This window comes from Gobius niger (assembly GCF_951799975.1).
Source record: "Gobius niger genome assembly, chromosome: 14".
NCBI lineage: Eukaryota > Metazoa > Chordata > Actinopteri > Gobiiformes > Gobiidae > Gobius > Gobius niger.
In genome coordinates this window covers 23146570-23169391 of record NC_136865.1, presented here as the reverse complement: position 1 = coordinate 23169391, position 22822 = coordinate 23146570, and the positions used below count along the sequence as shown (strand labels likewise).

The 22822-nt window shown below is 42.2% G+C and overlaps 1 protein-coding gene across 1 annotated transcript in view; it reads right to left on the bottom strand.

Annotated features, from left to right (window-relative positions):
- The window catches only part of nfatc1 (nuclear factor of activated T cells 1), a 103851-nt gene that overhangs the window by 36268 nt on the left and 44761 nt on the right, over positions 1–22822 (bottom strand). Inside the window, exon 7 of the mRNA XM_079570911.1 lies at positions 2027–2082. Within this exon, the coding sequence (XP_079427037.1) occupies positions 2027–2082 (56 nt within the window). The remainder of the gene's footprint in view (positions 1–2026; positions 2083–22822) is intronic.

Sequence of the window (22822 nt, the reverse complement as noted above, 5' to 3'; positions counted from 1 at the left end):
GGTTCCCTAAAGGCTCGTGACCCACTGAAAATGGTTCCGTGACCCAAAAGTGGGTCACGACTCACCAGTTGAGAATCAGTGTTTTGTATGACCAAGTGGGATGTTCCTCAAATTTATCTTGAGGGCCAGAGGTTCAGTTCTGGGGGCCGGAGTTGGCCCCCGGCCCTGACGTTGCCTACCCCTGCTATATAGTGTTGTACTATATAGTAGACAATGTAGTGCACGCTTTCTGTTGGCAGTTCGAACACACAGTTTGCTACCTTCTCCTCGCGGCTGATCATGTTTTGTTGTCATGTGTTCTGCGGTGTGGAGAAAGTAATGACCGCCGAGTCCGACTTGCCAAATAAGTTTGCTAAACTTCGGTAATTTCGGCGATAAAGACCAACCAAATTCAGGAAACAGTTTAATAACATTCATGGATAAATATCAGTCAGATCAGTTTGATTTAACATGGATATGACATGACAGAAGAAATTCGGCTTGGATTACTGCCTTTCATCATTTAACAGCTCAGGCTAAAGGTCAGCAGCTAACATTAGCAACTATTCACTGCATCAAATATATTTAAGTGGTTTATTCATGAAAAATGGGTCCCTGGGTATAGGCTGTCCGTCCATGGGAGTGGATCTCTCCTTCTGTGGTTCTCCCCGAGGTTGGCTGTTTTCATTCATCCGTGTTGTGTTTAGTTAAAAAACTTGACGCTGTCCAGCTCTTGCAATGCATTGTGGTCGATATTGACTTGTCTAGTGACCATCGCTGCACATTACTTTTCAAAATGCATTGTGGGAAATTGTAAGTGAACATCGTGAAATTATCCACAAAGCCGTCAGAATCACACAGTCTCTTCAAGGTAATGCGTTCAGGGAGGATGCGGCGGAATCTACAGGCCAGTTCCAGTCGACTGAAGAACAGTTTTATCCACCAGGCTATCAGGAAGCTGAACTCCCTCCCTTCCCTGCCCTCCCTGTGCTTCCACCCCTCACTCCCCACCCACCACTCCACAACCAAGGACGAGAGAACTAACTATTTTGATTCATGGTGAAATGAACTGACAAATAAATCTTTGAATCTTTGAATCTTTCTCTCAGGGTGATTCCGACACCTTTACAATATGGTGTGACCACTATATAAAGCACTATAGAAAAGTGTGGACCTTCGTACACAGGCCTAGACACCCCTAGACACCACGACTGTCCGCACCAGTCGCAGCAACAAATGATCCAACCACTGAGTCATTGTCACCCCAACGAACCACTTTATAAAGAAATGCAAGAGGACTCAACATTTCCAGCAGACACTATGGAAATGATTGACCGGCCGTTTAGATGTGATCAAAATCAATATATTTCAAGAGCCTTAATGAATTCAGCCTTTCTTCACTTCCAAATCCTGATCTCACGTCCAGAATATCCCCCCGTCTGTCTCTGAGCAGGGAAACCTCTATCTCACAGGAAAAGACTGGACTCTCTGCCAGGCGCCTCCTCCCGCAGATCACAGGCTGAACTCTCACAAACCTTTTCAACACGCTCTTTAAACACAACATTTCTCTGTCCCAAAAGCAGGATCCTGGACCGGTCCACGGTTAGCAGCCTGAGTTTGGGACCACCAAGTCTCCCCCTGTAATAAAGTCCACACTGTATCCAGGCTCAGTGTCGATGAATGGGAGCCACGCTGCGGGTTACGGACAATTTATTTGGTTAAACTCCGGTCTGACCCAAGAACCGGGCTCAGGACAGGAATTCAGAGTCTCCTTTTAAGAAAAACAAAGATTTAAGAGCTATACTTTCCATTAGATTCCTGACAATTGAGAAGCAATAGATCAGAAATTGGCTTTCACATTTACTTATCATCACACTTGGGGATTCCTACATAAAGTCTTCATCGCTGGCCTTTTTTTTAAACACTGCAGACGTGAAACCCTTGCGATTTCTAGTCGTGTAGATTTACCCCAGCTGCTCTAAACACCGCCCGTGTGAAACCTCTTCCCGGTGGTGTGTTTGATGATAAAGTGCGGTGAATGACTTACAGGTTTGGAGCCGTCCCTGTCGACTTTCGCCTCCGTCTCCCAGAGGTGGTGTCCATCTGAGAACAAGCAGACACAGACAGGAAGAGGTTCAGACGCGGCAGGTTTCGGTAATCCGCCCACAACGCGCCCAATCAGCATCAAAACAAGACGACAGCGGATAAAAGAATGCACTGTGCTGAGCGGTTTTGGAACAGAGGCACCTTTTACTTTAGGACAAAACAGACATGGAAGAGGATGTTAAAAGGTCTTTGCCAGTAATTTTTTAATTGTAAATGTGCCAGTTTTAGCTCTAAAGCAAGAGTTCAACTGTAGTCCCTGGGCAAGATGTAGATAAACAAAACAACAACAATCATTATTAACCTGTAAAATGATAAAACAATTCATTAGTATAATCTCACACACAACCTATGTTAATCAATCAATCAAACTTTATTTAATCTAATTCAATCTAAAGTCATTTAAAATCTTTAAGAGGGCGGTCTCGGTGCTGTGGTTTACCCTAAAGCCGGACTGGAATTTCTCAAGGACATTTTGTGCAGTAATAAAATCATTAAGTTGGATAAAGACAAGTTTTTCTAAGATTTTGCTTAAAAATGGTAAGTTGGATACTGGTCTGAAATTATAAAAATCTTTACTGTCCAAATTGCTCTTCTTCAACAGGGGCCTCACCACCGCCCCTTTAAACACAGCAGGGAAGACCGGCACAAACAATTCGGCACAAACATTCGGCACAAACACTACACAATAGACAAATACACACACAGGCAGAATTACAATGGCAGCGCAAAAGCAGCAAGATTAAAATACATTAACAGTGATGCACACAAGTTTGATTCTCAAGTAACCAGGATTTTAACATCTTTTCGAAAGGCCTTAATGTACCAACATTGCGTATGTTAGAGGGGATAGAGTTCCAGAGCTGGACTGCTCTCACTGAAAAGGCCGACTGGCTGAAGGCACTTTTCCTGAGGGGAACTAACAGGTTATTTGAGGTGGCGGATCTAGTTTGTCTCCTGCTCAGACTTATAAAATTTGAAAGTGGTGGAGGAGCCAAACCAAAAAAGGAGCCAAAAAAAAGGTAAAATCCAGATTAGCATCATGAAATTTTACAAGGTTTTCCAAGTTTAGCAGGTTATATTTGTCCAGCATACTGCAGTGGTGATGACGAAAAGGTTTTATGTTAATCAAATGTTAGTTTTCTCTCTCGTCTAATGAACTGGCCCTCAGAATGGCTTGTTAAATTTATATTGTCTACAACAGTGTTTCCTAACTGAGCACCTAGCCAGAGTAGCTGGAATAATTTCAGATTTACAAAAGAAGTTGAAACTGAATGGTAAAGCTAATTTCTCATAATGTTTTGCAGCAAAATATTAGATTTTGAGAGTATTTTAGCTTTATTTTGAACACATCACACAAATACAAAGCTGGATTTAGAGGAGTTGTTTTTTTTTCTTCAAAATTTTCCATACAGAAGAACAAGAAACAAGAGGTGCACATACAACAATTATATGACTGTGTTACTTATACATGTAATACAGAGAATCATACGATATCAGGCCTCCTGGGAAAGATATAAGTTCTCTATTTCTCCCAGATTTTGTCAAACTTGTCCATTTGGAGTCTTTTATGAAATGTAATTCGTTCCATAACAAATATTGCATATACAAGATTATACCAATCTTCCACGTTCGGGGGTATTGCATTCAACCATCTTTTTGTAATCGATTTTTGTGCCGCTAAACTCAACATACCAAACGGTGTCAACTGGAGGAGTTGTTTAGTTGTTGAGTTCCTAAATCATTGCAAGCACGCCTCTAGTTTTGGAGTACTCAGAGTTTAAATGAAAGGCTCAAGAGATACACAAGACGGATTGGGAACCACTGATGTACAACGTAAATATTTGTAGTGACTAAGTCTGGAACAACCACAGGAAGGTTCGGCACATGATGCCTCTAAGCAAACTTGCCTACACTTAATCTAAAGTGACTCTATAAGTCAGATACAATATGTTTTCCTCCCATTGATCCAAAAACATCCAAGTGGTCGGGGGAAATTTAAAGGGACTAGATGGAAGTTGTCATTTTTATACTCACTACTGCCACCTCAGGTCTTATGCGTTACTGCAGTCTCTATATTAAGCTTGTGCATGACAATGGGGAATGCCGAAATGCCAACTAAATGACAGTGCAGGCCTTTAGCGACAGTTGTGGTGAATAGGACATTGCTGGAGCCAGTAGGGGGTAGAAAATACATAATTGTAACATTTTAAAACTCTGTCTAGTCCCTTTAAACAGTGCATAGTGAATAAACATGTGATTGAAGTCTTAAAGGTTGACACTACAATGAACTGACTACGAGCTACGAGTGTGCACAATGCTATATTCAAACTAGGTCAAAATGAATGCTGTACAATATTCAATAAGCTCCTGTGCGACACTGTATGTTGAATATCCCATGATGATCTTATGATGCACCAATATCAGAATCAAAATGTGACGAGATAGGCCTTTTTTACCATCACGGCTGTCTTTTGGAGTCAAAATGTGACGAAATGGGTTGATCTTACCCATTAACAAACCATAATCAGGCTTATCATTTCACAAATTACTACTTTTACAGCATACTTTTAGAATGTCAACCTACAAAAAGGAATAAAAAGTCAGGTATAGGGCCTTTAATTTTGATGGTGAAAGCTTTTGCAATAGCGTTCACAGTTGTCACCAAATAAAAATAAAAAAAGTGAGTGAAATATGAATCACATGCTCACTGATATTATCTATATCCAGAGCAACAAAACATTTAGACAGCTTCCATTTTCCATTTTTATGCCTCCAAATTTAGAGCAGCGGTTTCACTTCTTTCAATTGCATCCACATTTGTCCAGCTTCATGGCCAAGAATGAAGAAACTCGCTTTGTCCTAATTATCTGTTACGTCAGTGATATCTAAAACAGACCCCAAACGTCATCCAGCCCCGGTCGGACTGTGACCTCACCTCCTCAGTCCCTCCGACCAAAACGACCGAGACTCAGACGAGACGAGACTATAGACGGACTGAGGAGAGACCTGATGTAATCCTCAAATACCAGAGAGGTGATGCTTGGAGTCCCGTAACACATCTGCGAAAGTCACCATCTGCGCGCCTCATTACGACGATTATGAAATGGTGTTTATTTTAGGGGCTACAAAAAGGAGGTTTTACTGTCACAATGTTAACTTTGAACGGCGTGTGACTTTGAGTTTACCCAAAAACATGGTCACGCAACTATACAGCCATAACATTTCACCCAATAAATGAAATTAAATAAAGCATTCATTCATTATGGGTGACATTATTGGTGAAAAATACATGAAAAAAACATGTGACCAGGTTTGCCTGACTCCTAACTTTGCTGGGAGTGGGACATCACTGACTCGTCTCCATGGAGATGTGATACAGACAGGAAACTCCCACAAATGGCTATAATCGAGGGGAAAAAATAACTCTTTCACCTATAACTCCACCACTACTTTAACAAACGCTGAATTATGGATCTATTTTCTACCAAATAAAGAGACATGGAGACGAGCAAAGTGGTTCAACGGCCCATAAATGCAGAATGCTTACCAGAATGCTAACGTTAGCTTCATGTGACAAGCTAACGGCTAACTTTGAACCCATGTTTTGATTTCTAGTGGACAATCTTTGCCCGTCTGGACCCGATTTTGACTTGGCTTTATTTCTGTGTGCTAAACATGCTTATAGCTGGTCTAAAAGTAAATAATGACTTCCATAACTGACTTCCTTCCCCCTCACTAGGCCCCGCCCTCCCTACATGACGTGTTGCCGTCAAAACATTGTCCAGTGTTAATTTTGACATATTTTAATTTAGTTTACTTTTAGTCGAGATTTCGTAAAATAATAATCTTCAATTTAGTCGAAAATGAAATATATTTAAATACATTTAAGACAAATTTAGCCAACTTTGCATTTAAAATATTAATTGTAATCATACTTAATCAAGGTCCTCTGCTTCATGGAGCTTCTTCCACATGAACAAAGCTCAGAGCTGTTCCTTCGGCAGTGAATTGACACGAGGCTCTTTCAAACTGTCTGGGAAATTTGTATGACTTTTGTCGCTTTTCATATTTTAGTCGACGAACATATCTAGACATTTTAGTCTCATAACAACTCATAATTTAGATTTAGTCCAATTTTAGTCACTATCACTTTGACTAGAATTATTAATAAACAATATTTTAGTCAATGAAATTAACACTACCCTGGGTAAGACGGGGCCTTTCTGTCTGTTTGCATGTTCTCCCCGTGTCTCCGTAGGTTTCCTCTGGTTTCCCCACCCCTAAAACATGTACAATAGGTGAATCCTCCTGCCAGGTGATACTAACCCTGGCTCCACATCTTTATGTATAACAAGTTTGTTGATTGGTCAGGAGATGGGTCTCCGGGCAAGGCACTGCGGTCACCCACTGCTCCTTACGGGGACAATAAATTAAACCTTGGAGCTGCTTTTTATGTGCTAAAAAAGTTGATATTTGTGTGTACTTGACCTTGTAGTGACCCAGTGGCTGTATGAGTGGTCAGCATGGCGCCTTCACTTTCCATCACAGTGGTCTCTAGGATGCTACAGGATCAATTGTTTGGAAGGTTTCACTACTGATGGACCCTTTCTCCAGAAAACCCACAAAACAACTGATCCTGGAGCGTCGTAGAAACCACCATGATCGAAAGTAAAAAGTGTAATGCCCCACACATGCAGCAGCTGGGTCACTACAAGGTCAAATAGACAAAATATCTTTTTAACTTTTATTTTCTCGTATAAAATGTTGCATAATGCACCTTTAATCAGCAATGTTCCACAGTGTAGCTTTATGATATTATTACAAATGATGCCAAATGTTTGCAATATATCAGTAATGTAACAGGCAAACAAAACAATAAAAAACAAAACAATATTAAAACATATGAAAGAGTAAGAGCTACGGTGAGTCACTTTAAAGAGGAATCACTGCGAGCACCTCCTTAGTTATGAAATACATGCACTGCTTGCTTCCCACGGCGGGGTGTGCACATATTTGCGCCGTTTTTATTAGCAGCAAAAGAAAACACATTTCAGTAGAGTCAGCAACAGCTAAAAACTCAATTAAAACAAGTGCGAATGGCTTCATGGGAAGGGAAACGGCTTTAAAGGAAGGTGAAATGAGTTCATGTGTTCGTGGCGCTGATGTGGCACAGCTGGCACCGACAGAGTTATTACATGAGAGACGAGACACCTGTTTACGGAGTCTCTGTTTGGAGCGTTCCCGCACTTTGTCTGACGCACTGTCTGCCATGCTGAGCTCAGTGCAAAGAGCAATCTATGGATCTGATCTCAAATGACAACAAAAGGTTTTCAAATGATCGTTTTTTTTTGGACGAGCAGGAGATGTTTTGCCCACTCTCTTCCAGGAAGCGTTTTTCATGGAGCATTAGTGGAAATCTTTTAGGTCAAGATGAACTTTGATTGTCCCCATTGCATTTGACTCATCCGTCGTCCTTGAGCAACATGTCAGCTGAAGTGGGCGGTGCAGTGGCAAGAACTACCAAGCTAGAGAATCAAGTCTATTGTACATGTTTTGGGTTGAGGAGAAGCACCTAAAGGTAACATATGCAGACATGGGAAGATAAGAACATGCAAACTCTGCTCACACTTCCAGGCTAATGTTTCTGAATGTGCCTGATCATTGTATCTTAGTTTAACCTCTTAACCCCCGAGCACATTTCTCCAGTTTGGCTTTACCCAAATCTAAAATCTTCTGGAAAAAAGTGACAAAAGCGACACAAATGAGACAAAACAAGGATGAAAACGCAACAAAAACGTGACCAAAATCAAAGAAAAAGGGCCAAAAATGTGAAGAAAACAAAACAAAAAAGCTACATAGGCCATATCCACATGAAGACAAAACGCCTATGTTATCAGAAACTTTCTTTGTGAGCCTGAAGCAGCTCAGTAAATGTGTGCGTCCACATGGGTCGACTCAGGTCTGTTAAAAACGGCGCAATTCATCTTCCAGGCCTGTGTGAGGCGCTGTGACGCTAACACTGATAATAGAACAAGATGGAGATGCGGTAAACTTTTGTGGAATGTAAACTGTGAAAATGAAACTGATTCAAGGATCTACAGAAGAGACGAAGAGGAGAGTTTATTCTTCAGATGTAACGGGACTAAAGCAGATAAACCTGTCAGTGACTTTTACTGTCAGTCCAAAAACACAGACTGACTCGGCCGTGTTTTTTTTACTTGTCACCTGTGGCTTGTGGACGGCAGTGGAACAAAGAGGAGCGTAAAAACCGTAACAGATCCATGAACAAAACTCATTATTCACCTTATTCCGGACGTTCACGTGGGCGCCGCCTTGAATTGTGCCCGCCCCTTTTCTCCTATCTGTTAACATGGGACTGGAGAAGTCAGTTACTACAGGAAAACAAAGCCGGTGCAAATGAACATTGGCCATTTAACACAAATCAATCGACTAAACATCAGATTTGAGCAGGGAGTATTTTCCCTTGTTCTCCGTTTAAATGAACGGGCTTAGTGCTCGACCGGAAGTGTCTGTACAACGGAAGTGTCGAGAGAAAGCAAAAAGTGGCAAAAGTGGGCGGGGCGGAATAAGGTGAATAAGGTCAGTAGATTATGGATAACACACACCACTCTGGGGCTGTGATGTCATCGTTTTAGTAAACGTTGCGGAGACGACGTAACAACGGCCCCACGTAAGCGGCGTTTTGAGATCTTTCCACTCTGGGACCTAGTTCGGAAAATGTTTGTTTACAGACTCCCAAAACGCTGGGCTCGTATGGACGATACACTGGATTGATAAACTATCTTTGTGTTTGGTCCTCAGCTTGACTTTGTATGGACAGGGCCTTAAACGTGACAAAAATTGACACAAAAAAAGAGATGAAAAAGCCACAAAGGAGTAACAGAAGAAAAGTGACAAAATGTGTGATGAAAGAAAAATAAAAAAAGCTATGAAAAAAGTGACGATAACGCAAGGAAAAAGATCAATTGAAATGAGTTTTTTGTAGGTCTGAGGCACTGACCTATACCGTTTAGGTTTGGGTAAATGCACTTGGTAAAGGCGGGGGTTAAGAGGTTAAAATGCTTCGCAGGACGAGGCGTGGGCAAGTGTTCACTGTTCACATACCGCAGAGAGACCGAGGTGGAGGCCGCACATGTGTTCGCCATGAAACCAGGAAGTCCACAAATAAACACAGTCCTGGTCCTCTGAGGATCACGATCACACACACACACGTGCACGACCAAACAATGATCGCTTTGTTTCATCATTTCCTCGTTTCAAATGCTCAGAAACGTCAGTGACACTTTCCACATCAAAAAGGCCACACTCTAAACCTCACAAGACTGTTTCTTTGTTTGTTCTCTTTCTTGTGTCTTCAGCACCTTCTCTTGTGCTTAAAAAATGTGACCAAAACTACATCTCTTCAATCAACATCAGCCTGTGCTTCCCTTCTGACATTCTCTGATTTGCACACATCATTTTTCAGAAAGAAAATCATAATTTGGCCCATTTATGTCGAAGATTATTTTACCCACTGCCAGGAAATTGAGTTAACAAAAGCAGACATGTGGGATTCCTTTGTTTGAGCCGAGTGTTTTGGAGATTGACAACCTCAAAACACACAGTAATCAACAGCAGTAGCTTCAGTTTCAGGGCGAGGCGTGGTCCAGGCGGAGAACTGAGCTGTTTCGAGGGTGGCACCAGGCCCAGCCATGTCTTTGAGGCTTTAGGCGAAATTGAATTGAGAATTGAATGCATCGTTTGTGTAAGCTCACAGATGTGCAGGAGTTGACCAGAGGAGAAAAAGGTTCTCAGGCCAATGTTTCTGGCCGATGTTTTAGCCCTTTATGAGTTTGCTCAACCATTTGGTAGAGCACGCTTTATCGAATCAAATGTTGTTCTTAATCTGCCTTTCTCTACCATTCGGTTCAAGGGTGGAATACTCCGAATATCCAGTTTGGGGTTGGACCAGCTTAGACCAAGTTTGGACGGGTTTAGACCTGGCTTGGACTGGTTTAGACCTGTTTTGGGCTGGTTTAGACCCGTTTGGACCGGCTTAGACCTGTTTTGGGCTGGTTTAGACCTGGCTTGGACTGGTTTAGACCTGTTTTGGGCTGGTTTAGACCTGTTTTGGGCTTGTTTAGACCTGGTTTGGGCTTGTTTAGACCTGGTTTGGACTGGTTTAGACCTGTTTTGGGCTGGTTTAGACCTGTTTTGGGCTTGTTTAGACCTGGTTTGGGCTTGTTTAGACCTGGTTTGGACTAGTTTAGACATGTTTTGGACCAGTTTAGGCCTGGTTGGACTGGTTCATGCTGGCTTTGACTGATGTAGACCTGGTTTTTACTGGTTTAGAGGACGTTTGGATGGGTTTAATGCTGGTTTAGATCAGGTTAGGACTGGTTTAGAGCAGATAACTGGGAGGTCTATCAAAAAAAAAAAAAAAAAAACATTGTTTGTCCTCCAAATGGTTAGAAAATGGTAATTATTAATAATAAAAAATAAAAAAAAGTGTAGGGAGTAACATTAAAGGGTTAAAATGTCTCCTGTGTATGATGCTTCTAAACTGTAAAATGTGTCAGTGTTGAACTGTTACAGCAGGTGGCGCTTTGTCAGAGGCATGCGGACGATTTATTCAGGTCATTCCTGTTTGGTAGGTACTTGTTTGAAAGGCAAAAGTCAGCAGATTCCAAGACTAAAAAGGCTATGACTCTATCTTTTACAGTTCAGAAATTATAAGCAAAAGTCTGCAACATAAAATTAATAAAATCTGTGGTACAAACTTGTGACTGATTTTCATTGCGATGTGTCTCAGTTCCTTTAATTTAAAACTCTGAGTGAGTTCTTTCCAATACTTCGGTGGAGATATCGGGCTTTTATCGGTTTTACATCGGCCGATAAAATAAATATCGGGCTCTGTTGTGTTGAGGACGCTTTGCCTTTTACCTTGAGAGACTTCGTCAACAACTAACGATGTTTTAGCAACAGGCTGCACTTAAAGGCCCTTGTCATGGTCATCATTCTGTCCTCCTTCAGAATAAAAGAATATCATTAGCTGCTGACAAAATCCTCAAGAGGTGAAAGGTCAGATGCTAACACAGCCTGTAGATAACCGCTTGAAGGAGTCCCCAAACTTTTTTCTCCCAATGAGCCGATGGCTTCGAGCCGCGTCGCCAAAACTCCAGGCTCTAAATGGATAAACACTAGTATAAAAACTCCCAGCACTGACGCCCACTGCCCTGGCACTGCCCCAAACCTACACGGACCCTACAGCTCACATTTGCCCCACGCAAGTCATTATTTCCCCCATAGACAAAACACAGCCACATGTGCGACGCTGGGCCCTCACACACACACACCACACAAAGGAGTTATTTGTCGTATTGAGTTTATAAAGTGAATGAAACGTTGCTTGTTGTGGGTTTAACTGGAGGTGGGTGGAGAAGCAGAGCTCACAGTGAAACAGTAGGACCAACTCTCCATAATGTACAGTAAATATAAACAGAACCTCGCTCAAAGAAAAGGAAGGTTTGACTCCCTGGGAACTATAGACTATGTAAGCGGGTACTACTACTTTTACACCAAGGACTTATGAAGGTTTTGAAGCGGTTTCTGTGGCAAAAAGACATATTTACTGATGTTTTTGCATAGTCAGTCACTAAACTAATGTAAAACAACATTATTAGAGATGCACCGATCCAGCTTTTTTCTCCTGATACCGACACTGGGGGTTTGAGTATCTGCCAATATCTGATATTAACCAGGAGACTTTCTTAAAGGCGGCTTGCTTTCAGTGAAAAAAACTGAAAGGTCCTCATTTTCTCCATTGTCAGATCAACAAAGTCTTATATTTTCTAGCCTGTTAGCTTCTTCTTTGTGCTTTCATTAGTGTGTATTAGTTGCTCCGGTCTAATGGCAGTGAAGTTGCAATTGTTGTTTTCTGGCCAGAGACACCAGGGGGAGATAAAAGACCCTCCAATCATCACATTAACACTTGTATTACCCCCAGAGGGACTACGAACAGGATTTATTAAAGTAAACAAGTTGCTTAGTTCTTCTTTAAAGGGATTATGTGAAGTTTAAAAATATTAAAATGTAGTATTTTCCTCCCCCTACATGTTCCAGCCATGTCCTAATGTGTAGAATGAGCCCAGACCTGTTCACCACAACTGCCTCTAAAATCCTGCACAGTCACTCAAAAAGTTGTTACTTCGGGTCCGAAGTGCCGTCATGCACAAGCTTAATATAGAAGCTGCAGTTACGCATAAGACCTGAGGTGGCAGTAGTGAGTATAAAAATGACCAACTTACATCTAGTCACTTTAATATAAACAACAAATCACAAAAGTTATCTGATCATTACAACTTGTGCATTACAAATATGTTGTGTTACCCCCTGCCTTCACTGAGCGCAGTTCAGTTTTACCCAAATCTAAAAGCTTCTCGACTGGAGTTTACAGACTATAGGCCAGAGAAGCGCCTCATTTGAAAGCTAAGACCAACAAAACTGATTGCAAGTTTTTGGTTGTGTTGCCGCTGCTTTTTTGCCATGTTTTTGGTGTGTTTTGGTCACATTTTCATTGCATTTTTGTGGCTTTTTTGTGGCTTTTCTTGTTGATTTTTCGTTGATTTTTTAATTGCTTTTTTGTCGTGTTTTAGTAACTTTTTCATAAAATTTTTGTGGCTTTTTTGTTGGGGTTTGGTCATGTTTCTGTCATGTTTTTTGTCACTTTTTCGTTGCTTTATCATCACTCTTTAGTCGTGTGTATTTGACACTTTTAATTGTGTTATTGTTGCTTTTCTGTCCAGATTTTACCACTTTTTTGCTACTTTTTTGCTTTTAGATTTGGGTAAAGGCAAACTGGAGAAAATGTGCTCATGTTGAAGAGGTTAAGAGCATTTCAGAAACTAAAATGATGAAGATGAGAGTCAGAACAGGTATCGGATATTTGGAGCCAATACCAGATATAGTATTATTACCAGTATCGGCTCCGATATCGGACGCCAGTATTGGATCGGTGCATCCCTACATATCATCACGGCCTGGTGTGGTGTTTTTTAAATCTTAAACGGGTTCTGGGAGTTTTTGGCTTCCAGTAAATTTCTGGCGGCCTCACTTGAAATAATCCTCACTTTTCAGACAGTTTCTCCCGCGCCTCGGTCTCAGGCCAAGAACAATTACAGTCAGTAGTTTGGGATTTCCCTTCAGAAAGTTAAAAAAAACAACAACTGGTGAACCCTGGAATACTCCTGTCGGCTGTCCGGGCCCGTGGGTTTTTCAAATACTGAGGTCCAGGCACTAAACTGCCCCAACTCTATATGACAGGCCCCAGGAAGCTAAAGCCTCCAGGTCTTTTACAGAAAACACTGCGATACTTATTGAATGAGCTGCAGTCGACTCGGCAGCTGTCCAGTCCCACTCTCCAGATGTGAAAACACACTTCTCGTATGGGTTTTCCCTCTCACTGAAATTAAACTATTATCAATCACAGAGAGAAAACACACAGTGGCGGCCGTAGTTAAAGCGTGTGAAATGGTCAGGTGTGTTTTTCAATGAGCGTGGAAGCGATTATTTCCAGATACAAGGCATCATTTAGAGGAGTCAGAGAGGTTTTATTCACGAATGCCTTTGTTGGTTTTCTACAATTAAAAAACCTTCAATGGATTTTTGAACAATATGTTTCTTTCTTCAGTTGCATCAAAACTTATTGGGATTTGTTCATAGGGTTAGGGATTTAATGTTATAATTGAAAGTTAAAGCGACTTGATGGAAGTTGCCGTTTTATACTCGCTACTGCCACCTCAGGTTTTAGCCGTAACTGCACCTTCTATGTTAAGCTCGTGCATGACGGCACTTCAGACCCAAATCAACAACTTTTTGAGAGACAGTGCAGGATTTTAGCGGCAGTTTAGTGGCACGGGAGCTTAGCGGTTAGCGCCTCCGCTTCACAGCTAGTAGGTCCTGGGTTTGATGCCCACCAGGACGGGGCCTTTCTGTGTGGAGTTTGCATGTTCTCCCCGTTTCTGCGTATGTTTCCTCCGGGTACTCTGGTTTCCCCTACCACTAAAAACATATACAATAGGTGAATCCTCCAGCCAGTGATTCTGACCATCAGCCTGGCTCCACATCATGGAGATGGGTCCCCGGGCGCGGCGCTGCCGTCGACCACTGCTCTTTACAGGTTGCCTCAATGGCATCGAAGGATGGGTTAAATGCAGAGGACAAATTTCCCGGGGACAATAAAGTATACAAAAGTATACAAACAATTGGTCTGGGCTCATTCTACACATTAGGAAATTGCTGGAACATGAGGGGGGTGGAAAATACATAATTTTAACATTTTTAAACTTCGTCTATCCCTTTAAGACAAATACGCCATTTTATTGGTAAAAAGCTGCACACAGAGAGTTACATTGATACAGCTCTCAAAGCTTGTCTACAAATCCTGTACACCCCATAATATTTATGAGTTGAAAGGAAATGTGCATGTGTTTAAAGCTGCCCTCAGCTACACTCCTGGATTGTTTTTAATGTCAGTAGATGTCAGTAGTGAAACCTGCTCTGCTTCTCCCTCCCCTCACCTGGCTTTCCTCCCTCCACGCCCCTCACAAGCTGCCCTTTTGATTCGCTCAAAGAGAAACGGGAAGTATCACTAATCTTGTGCGCAACACACATTTATCAGCAGAATAAATAAGATGGGTAACAAAGTAACCTGCAACCCTTGAATGCCTCATACTTGTCCCATGCTCAGAGCATTTGATTATTAAACAAATAACATGGCATTGTGAGGATTTCAGCTACAGGTCAGTCAGATGTTTGTCTGTTCACGATCTTTTGTAAACTTCTGTCATAATGCTAGACTCTGTGTTAGCCGCTAACTGTTGCGGCTTCTGCTGCTTCAAACATTTGCGATCCCTACATGTGTTAATGTTGGTGTGAGGGCAGGTACGGGGTGTGTTTGGGGTGAGGCGAGGAGATGTGGGCCTCGTCTCTGCGGGACAAAGTTATCAAGCTGTTGAAGGTGGCACATAGCGATGCAAAGTGGGAATGCAACAATTCCGGGCCGGCAAAATGGAATTGCTTTAAAATTGCTACTTCAAATCAGTATTCAGCGTGCAGTGATAGCCATTTGTTATTTCAATCTGTAAAACATGACAAAGTGAAGTGAGTCATTATTATTCGCAGGTAGCATCATCAGCACTCACTAATGTTCTCTATCACTAACAGTGCGTCATCCGAGTGCTGTAGAACAAACACAATTACCGTATTTACAAAGGGTTTTGGACAAAATACGGCTCTCTGTTTGTCTTCCAAAGCCTTTTCTAAACTGCATTGAATAATAATGGACTTTCGGAAAAGTTGACACATCCCGAACTGCGAAGGAGACAAAAAGCAAATAATATCTGAGGTCAGTATTTTCCTTGTGTGATGATATTTTTAAAAGCTAACTCTGACGAAGCATTAGCATAATTTACTTTGGTGCAGAGCGGTAACTGCGGCCGAAGGATCACGTCAGCACAGAAGGAGCTCAAGCTGTTAAAACAAAGCCATGCAAATCAGACCCTGGTCCATCATCCCCGTGACTACAGCGGCCCGAGCGGGACAAAACAAACACAGGCGACGCAATTTGAGTTTTAACCAGTGAAAGCGGCATTAGCAGGTTAGCGTTGTTTTGTAGAGGGCAACTTTTTACAGCTGCACCATTAAGGGGAAAGAGTTAAATGCTATTTCACTTTGATACCAATTTATTCTGGAATTCTGGGATCCTAAAATAATGGTTCGACAAAACTATTGGGCCACTCCCATTTAAATTAGTTGCAGCTCCATCTAAAATCTCAGGCATTAGCTGTTTCTGAGAGGCTTCAGCGTGATTGGACAAATCCAGCAAATCACAAATGCTGCTATTATTTTATTGATACAATGCGCTCTGAGAACAATGAAATAACATATTTGCCTCTTGGGAACTAAGAACTGAAACTTTAAATTTAAAGCTTGAAGGAGAAGAAGAAGAACAAGTAGAAGAAGGAGAAGAAGAAAAAGAACAACAGCAGCAACAAGAAGAAGATGAAGATGAAGAAGAACAAGAAGAAGCAGGAGAAGTGTAGAAGAAGTACAAGAGGAAGACAAAGAAGAAAAACAAGAAGGAGAAGAGGAAGAAGAAGCAGGAGAAGAAGTGTACAAGAAGTAGAAGAAGCAGAAGAAGAAGAAGACAAAGAAGAAGAACAAGAAGAAGCAGGAGAAGTGTAGAAGAAGTACAAGAAGCAGAAGAAGGAAGAGAAGAAGAAGTACAAGAGGAAGACAAAGAAGAAAAACAAGAAGGAGAAGAAGAAGAAGAAGCAGGAGAAGAAGTGTACAAGAAGTAGAAGAAGCAGAAGAAGAGGAAGAAGACAAAGAAGAACAAGACAAATAAGGAGAAGAAGAAAAAGAACAACAGCAACAAGAAGAAGAAGATGAAGATGAAGAAGAACAAGAAGAAGCAGGAGAAGTGTAGAAGAAGTACAAGAGGAAGACAAAGAAGAAAAACAAGAAGGAGAAGAAGAAGAAGAAGCAGGAGAAGAAGTGTACAAGAAGCAGAAGAAGCAGAAGAAGAAGACAAAGAAGAAGGAGAAGAAGAAAAAGAACAACAGCAACAACAAGAAGATGACGAAGATGAAGGAGAAGAACAAGAAGAAGCAGGAGGAGAAGTGTAGAAGAAGTACAAGAAGCAGAAGAAGAAGGAAGAGAAGAAGAAGAACAAGAGGAAGACAAAGAAGAAAAACAAGAAGGAGAAGAAGAAGAAGCAGGAGAAGAGGTATACAAGAAGTAGAAGAAGGAGAAGAATAAGAAGACAAAGAAGAAGGAGAATAAGAAAAAGAACAACAGCAACAACAAGAAGAGGAAGATGAAGGAGAAGAACCAGAAGAAGCAGGAGAAGTGTAGAAGAAGTACAAGAAGCAGAAGAAGAAGGAAGAGAAGAAGAAGAACAAGAGGAAGACAAAGAAGAAAAACAAGAAGGAGAAGAAGAAGAAGAAGGAGAAGAAGTGTACAAGAAGTAGAAGAAGCAGAAGAAGAAAGAGAAGAAGAACAAGACAAAGAAGAAGGAGAAGAAGACAAAGAACAACAGCAACAACAAGAAGAAGAGGAAGATGAAGGAGAAGAACAAGAAGAAGTAGGAGAAGAAGGAAGAGAAGAAGAACAAGAGGAAGACAAAGAAAAGAAAAACAAGAAGGAGAAGAAGAAGAAGAAGCAGAAGAAGAAGAAGAAGAAGAAGAAGAAGCAGGAGAAGAAGTGTACAAGAAGTAGAAGAAGCAGAAAAAGAAAGAGAAGAAGAAGAAGACAAAGAAGAAGAACAAGAAGGAGAAGAAGAAGGAGGAGGAGGTTAATTTCCAAAATGGAGGGTTTATCTGGAGCAGGATCAGTGCAGCAGGTGTAGCCCTAAAGGTGAGACAATCCACGTCAGACATCCATAAACACGGCAGCGTAACCCGGGACGACCGATACGATCTGTGCTACCGTTGTCCGGGTTAATGCGTCCACTGTCGCCACGGAGACAAGGATTTCCTCAGGACCAAGAGCCAGAAAAAAACAGTTCAAGATATTTGTTCATTACAGGATGGAAGAGCAACAATGATATACAGAGTCCATTCCCAAACGCAAGTTCATGAAATAGAAACAAATGATTTATAATTAGATGTACAGTGTCTGAGTATGAGAGGACTTTTTTTCCCCTTTCCACTACTAGAAAAAAAAAAAAAAAAATCAGATATGGTTCCTTTAAAGTGCATGTGACACGTTTTTAGCTAAAACATAGTTAACACAATTATATTCAAGATTTTCCTAAAAGCATTACCCAGCTTTCTTTAGTTTAACCATTTTTGTGATGTTTATAGCTTCACTTCCTTATTGGACACTGACTGGTAATGAGTCAAATCGCTGGAACTTTACCTTTATCTATGTCACTTCCTGCCAGCAGCTTAGCAATTCCACTTCGCTGCCTACGGGTCAGAGGCCCCAATACACAGTAATGGAATCACGAAGAAGAAGCTAGCAGGCTAACGGGCAAAGCTAACTGCGGGCTAGCGCCACTTAAACAGTATTTACAGCCAAGTTTAAGTGGAAAAACTTGTGTAATTGGATGTACAATATCCCTCTCTCCCTTTGTCTTTTCTGTCAGCGTAGTATTTATTCTCACGAACAATTAATGAATAAAAAAACGCAACTTGCTACGACACCTGCGGTGGCGCTTATGGCCTCTAGGGGCATGAGTTACTTAGTTCTGCTTTAAGGGATAAATCTAGACCACCGCGTGAAAAATCAATATTTGCTAAAAAGCATCTGTAATCATAGTGCCTTCCTCCACATCATGTATATGGTGCAGAGCAAAGAAAATAGAAGAAATTAAAGCAGTACTAAGTAACTCTTGCCCCTAGAGGCCATAAGCGCAACTGCAGGTGTAGTAGCAAGTTACGATTTTTTTAACTTATTTATTGACTTGGAGAGTAAATACTACGCTGACAGAAAAGGCGAAGTGAGAGAGGGATATTGTACATCCAATTATACAATGGAGATCATTTTATTCACTCAAACTTGGCTGTAAATACTGCTTAAAGTGACGCTAGCCCGCAGTTAGCTCTGCCCGTTAGCCTGCTAGCTTCTTCTTCGTGATTCTACTAGTGTGTATTGGTGGCTCCGGTCCGATGGCAGCGAAGTTACAATTATGGTTTTCTGGCCAGAGACACCAGGGGGAGATGAAAGACCCTCCAATCATCCCATAAACACTTGCATTACCCCCACAGGGACTACGAAAAGGATTTATTAAGGTAAACACGTTACTTAGCACTGCTTTAAATGATAACATATTACACAACCAAAGACATTGTCCAGGTCGTCTAATGGATTTTCCTTCCCCATTTCCCCATGTTTTTAATGCGTTTCAGAAATGTAGTTATTAATGTTTCCCATTCACTTTTGTCCAATCTGAAATAAATGATCACAACATGGGAGTTCCAAAGTCGTACATTCCTGTTGCACACTTTGTCAGCGGACCGTGCCTCTCTGCCCCCGACCCGCACGCTCCTCCGTCGGAAATGTGCCGCGAGTGTTTAGTTCATTCCGAAAAAACATGAAACGATTTCTACTTTTCAAACAAAGTATGAGTTTTCAAACAGAGGAGCTGGATGGAAACACAATTATAGGAGCGGACCGGGAATCTAAACAAATGCTGTTGGGGTTTTGGCAGCGCTGTGAGGCAGGGCTCCCCTTCTCCACCGCCCACGCTCTCACTGCGGGGAAACACCACGAGAACCGGCGCGCTCACGTGTGCCGCACCGCAGCGCCGGGCGAAGGCTGTGAAACGCCGGCGAGGGAGGGAGATTTATTGGAATTTGGGCTGGAAAACAGTTCATCAAAGTCAAATTAAAGACCGAAGGATTTACGAGTGCGATCGTTAAGTGGTTTCTCAGAACGGGAGCTGCACGAGAGGCGAAGTTTACAGGCGGTGGGAAATGTAGAGATGTTGCCTTTGTTAATTTTGCGCATCAGAAAACATCACTACTGTTGGTACCATCGTGCAATCAGTCACAGCCTATTTAGCATCACAGTAGCTATGAGGGATTTCATATTTCTAGTGTTACCTCCAAGTTCCAGAAACAAATGAAGAATAATGTACACCTCAACTTAGGCTCTTGTGACGTCACCTGCATCTGTTTTATTCTTAATCATAGTTTAATGTTTAGTTTAGTGATGTGGCGTTAAATATGGCACACATTTCTATCTATATTCGCTTTTCCAAGTCAGCCATATTGTACGTTTCTGTGATTTAAATCAAAAGGATTGCCTCTCAGCAATTTAGTCTGGGATAATATGAGTTTTGTGACTGGATTCCAAAGACTGAATCCCAGAACCAAACGTTTTACACCAGTGAAGTGGCATATAGTATGTAGCGCAGTTGAAAAACATAACGTAAATGCCTATGTTCAATCTAAAAGGAACAGGATGTCCTAATACGGTGGCACAGCGGTTAGAGCTCGTGCTTCACAGCTAGAAGGTCCTGGGTTCGATTCCCACCTGGACGGGGCCTTTCTGTGTGGAGTTTAAATGTTTTCCCCGTGTCTGTGTAGGTTTCCCCTACCACTAAAAACATGTACAATAGGCCATGTGAATGAGAGTGCGTTTGAGAGTGCGCATGGGGGATGGCGGATGGAAATTGGCCCATGGGGACAATCTGGTGTGGTGTGTTTACATGCATGAGATCCATGTATGTTCATTAACATGCACTGTCCCGACCAAATGAACCAATATATACAATACAATACATACATACTGATGGTTGTGTTCTTTATATTTTACAATTTCATCATTTCAGTTGGAGCAGGGGCATCTCAAGAGGAGAGACACAGTAAAATCAACAAAAAATTTCCCCGATCATTATTTGAAAGTGATTGGATTCACAAGATCCTCCTGGAATCGCCACCTTAACGTGGTGGAGGGGTTTGAGCACCCGAATGATCCTGGGAGCTCTGTTGTTGGGGGCTTTGTGCCCCTGGTAGGGTCTCCCAGGGCAGGTCCTGGGTGACGGGTTAGAAAAAGAGTGGCTCAGAAGCCCCTTATGAGAGACTAACAGGCCCGGTTAGAACCATGAGGCCGTCCTTCTGTGGACCCACCACCTGCAGGAGGAGCCATAGGGGCTGGTGGTGCAATGTGATTTGGGCTCCAACAGCTGCCCCCACGACCCGGCAACGGACAAGTGGAAGAAAATGGATGGATGGATTCACAAACCTGCCACATTCATCTACAGTAATGCTGAAAGTCCTTTCATCTGATGAACATCAAACACCTTATTTTGAATATTGTCACCCTTTCGGGCATGTTTATGAGACTATCACTGACCTTAGTTAATATGTGCTGAGAGAGAAGACGTTGAACTTTGTGACAGTTTTTGTTTCATGTGTTCAGCATTTGGATAGTTACAACCAGTATAGTAGGTTTTTTAGATTGTGGTGACGTCATGTGAACCCAGGATAGAACTGGGACCAGCTCGTGGCCCTTATGTACAGTATGTCAGCCAGGCGACACTTGAGAGCGTTTGTCATATTTTCATCCTGTGCCTATTTACAACAACAGAATATGTCAAACCAAGGTAAAACTACTGAACCAAAGAACAATTGTGTTAACACACGTCCCCCACGTAAACATTTTCTAAGTCTTCTCGGGACATAAATTGCAATAATCTGTGAAATGTACAGTTATCCTTGTCCACATAGTTCACATATTTTCACTTTGCAATCTCGTTGTGATAAAATACCAACACGAGCTCCTTGTACACATCCTTCGCAGCCTATCGATTTCTCTGAGTTGCTATTTTTACCGTGCAGCTGTGAGGAGCCCATTGTGGCCCACTGAGAGGTTAACGCAGAGATGGCAGGGCAGAAGGAAAGTTTGTGTGTTCTTACTGCGAGTGTGAGCACGGGACAGTGTTTCCATGGGGCGTCCCAGGAATCTGCGCCCGGTGCCAAAACTCGGGGAACCCCTCAGAAAAACGAGAGGAGAGAGAGAGAGGCGGACGGGGAGCACGGGGAGACGGAAGGGTTTTATGTGGAGTAAACTGAAGCGTGTATTGATTTATAAAGTGGAGGTAATGTTAGCCGAGGCCAGAGGAGAGATAATGGGTCAAGAGCATTAGCAGCGACAACAACAGCAGAGGTGTTGGCAGATCGGGCTGCGGATTGGAAACGGGCAGGTTGAAAATAGGAAACTGCAAAAATATGTCTTCATAAAAAGGAGAGTCGTGTTTTGTTTAAGGCGAGACACTGCAGGTCAATGGGGGGGAAAGTACATTTAAGGACATCAATTTGAAACTTTTACTGCAGGCAATTTTCAGCAATGTGTGGAACGAAAACTTAATTTTGAGTAAATAAAATGTTTTGTAACATCTGCACATGGTTCCGGTTGTAGTCACTTCCTGGATATCTCTGGCTCGTTTGTGGACAAATGTCATAAATAAGCACTGCACAGGTCTTTACTAGACCAACAAATCTCTTCTTCTGAGACACTGAAGAGGCACCAAGAGCCCCCACACCTGCAGCAGAGTGGAGGCGTCACAAGAGGAGCTACAGGAAACAATAAAGGGACAAACGAGGAAAAAGACTGTTGTGGAACGGAGGGAGCTACAGGACGAAGGTGGAGCCAGGGGAGCTGACCAGTGCAGGACACCACGCTCTGAGACGGGCCCAGGCGGCGGTGCACCGTTTTAGAGGATCAGAGGAGACAGAGGGCGGCCAGGTTTCTTCCGGATGCTACAGTTTCTGACACCTGAACACTATTTCGTTGTACGCTTGTACAATGACAATAAAGCACTTGCTTTAAGAAGCTTTAAGACTTGGGTAAAGCTGAACTGGAGAAAATACACTCGGTTCAGGCGGGGGAAAATAGGTTAAGTCTATTTTTAAGCGCCATATGCATGACATACTGTATTAACTTTAAGGGATAGCTTGACTAGCTAAAAATCTCAACATTGACCACTGCATGAATGTTAGTGGTTTTGGTAATAATTTACCTGCAGTGTCTCACGTTAATTCAGTAACCTGCTTATTGCCTACCACCTGATTTACGTTGGGTGGAGCCTTTCTGTGTAGATTTAGCAAATTATCCCCGTGTCTGGGTGTCTCCCCTGCTCGCTCTGGTCTCACCCATCAACTCAAAACATGCACTATAGGCTTCAACCTTCAGCTGCTCCTGACAGGCTGCACTGAGGCCCTGCAGG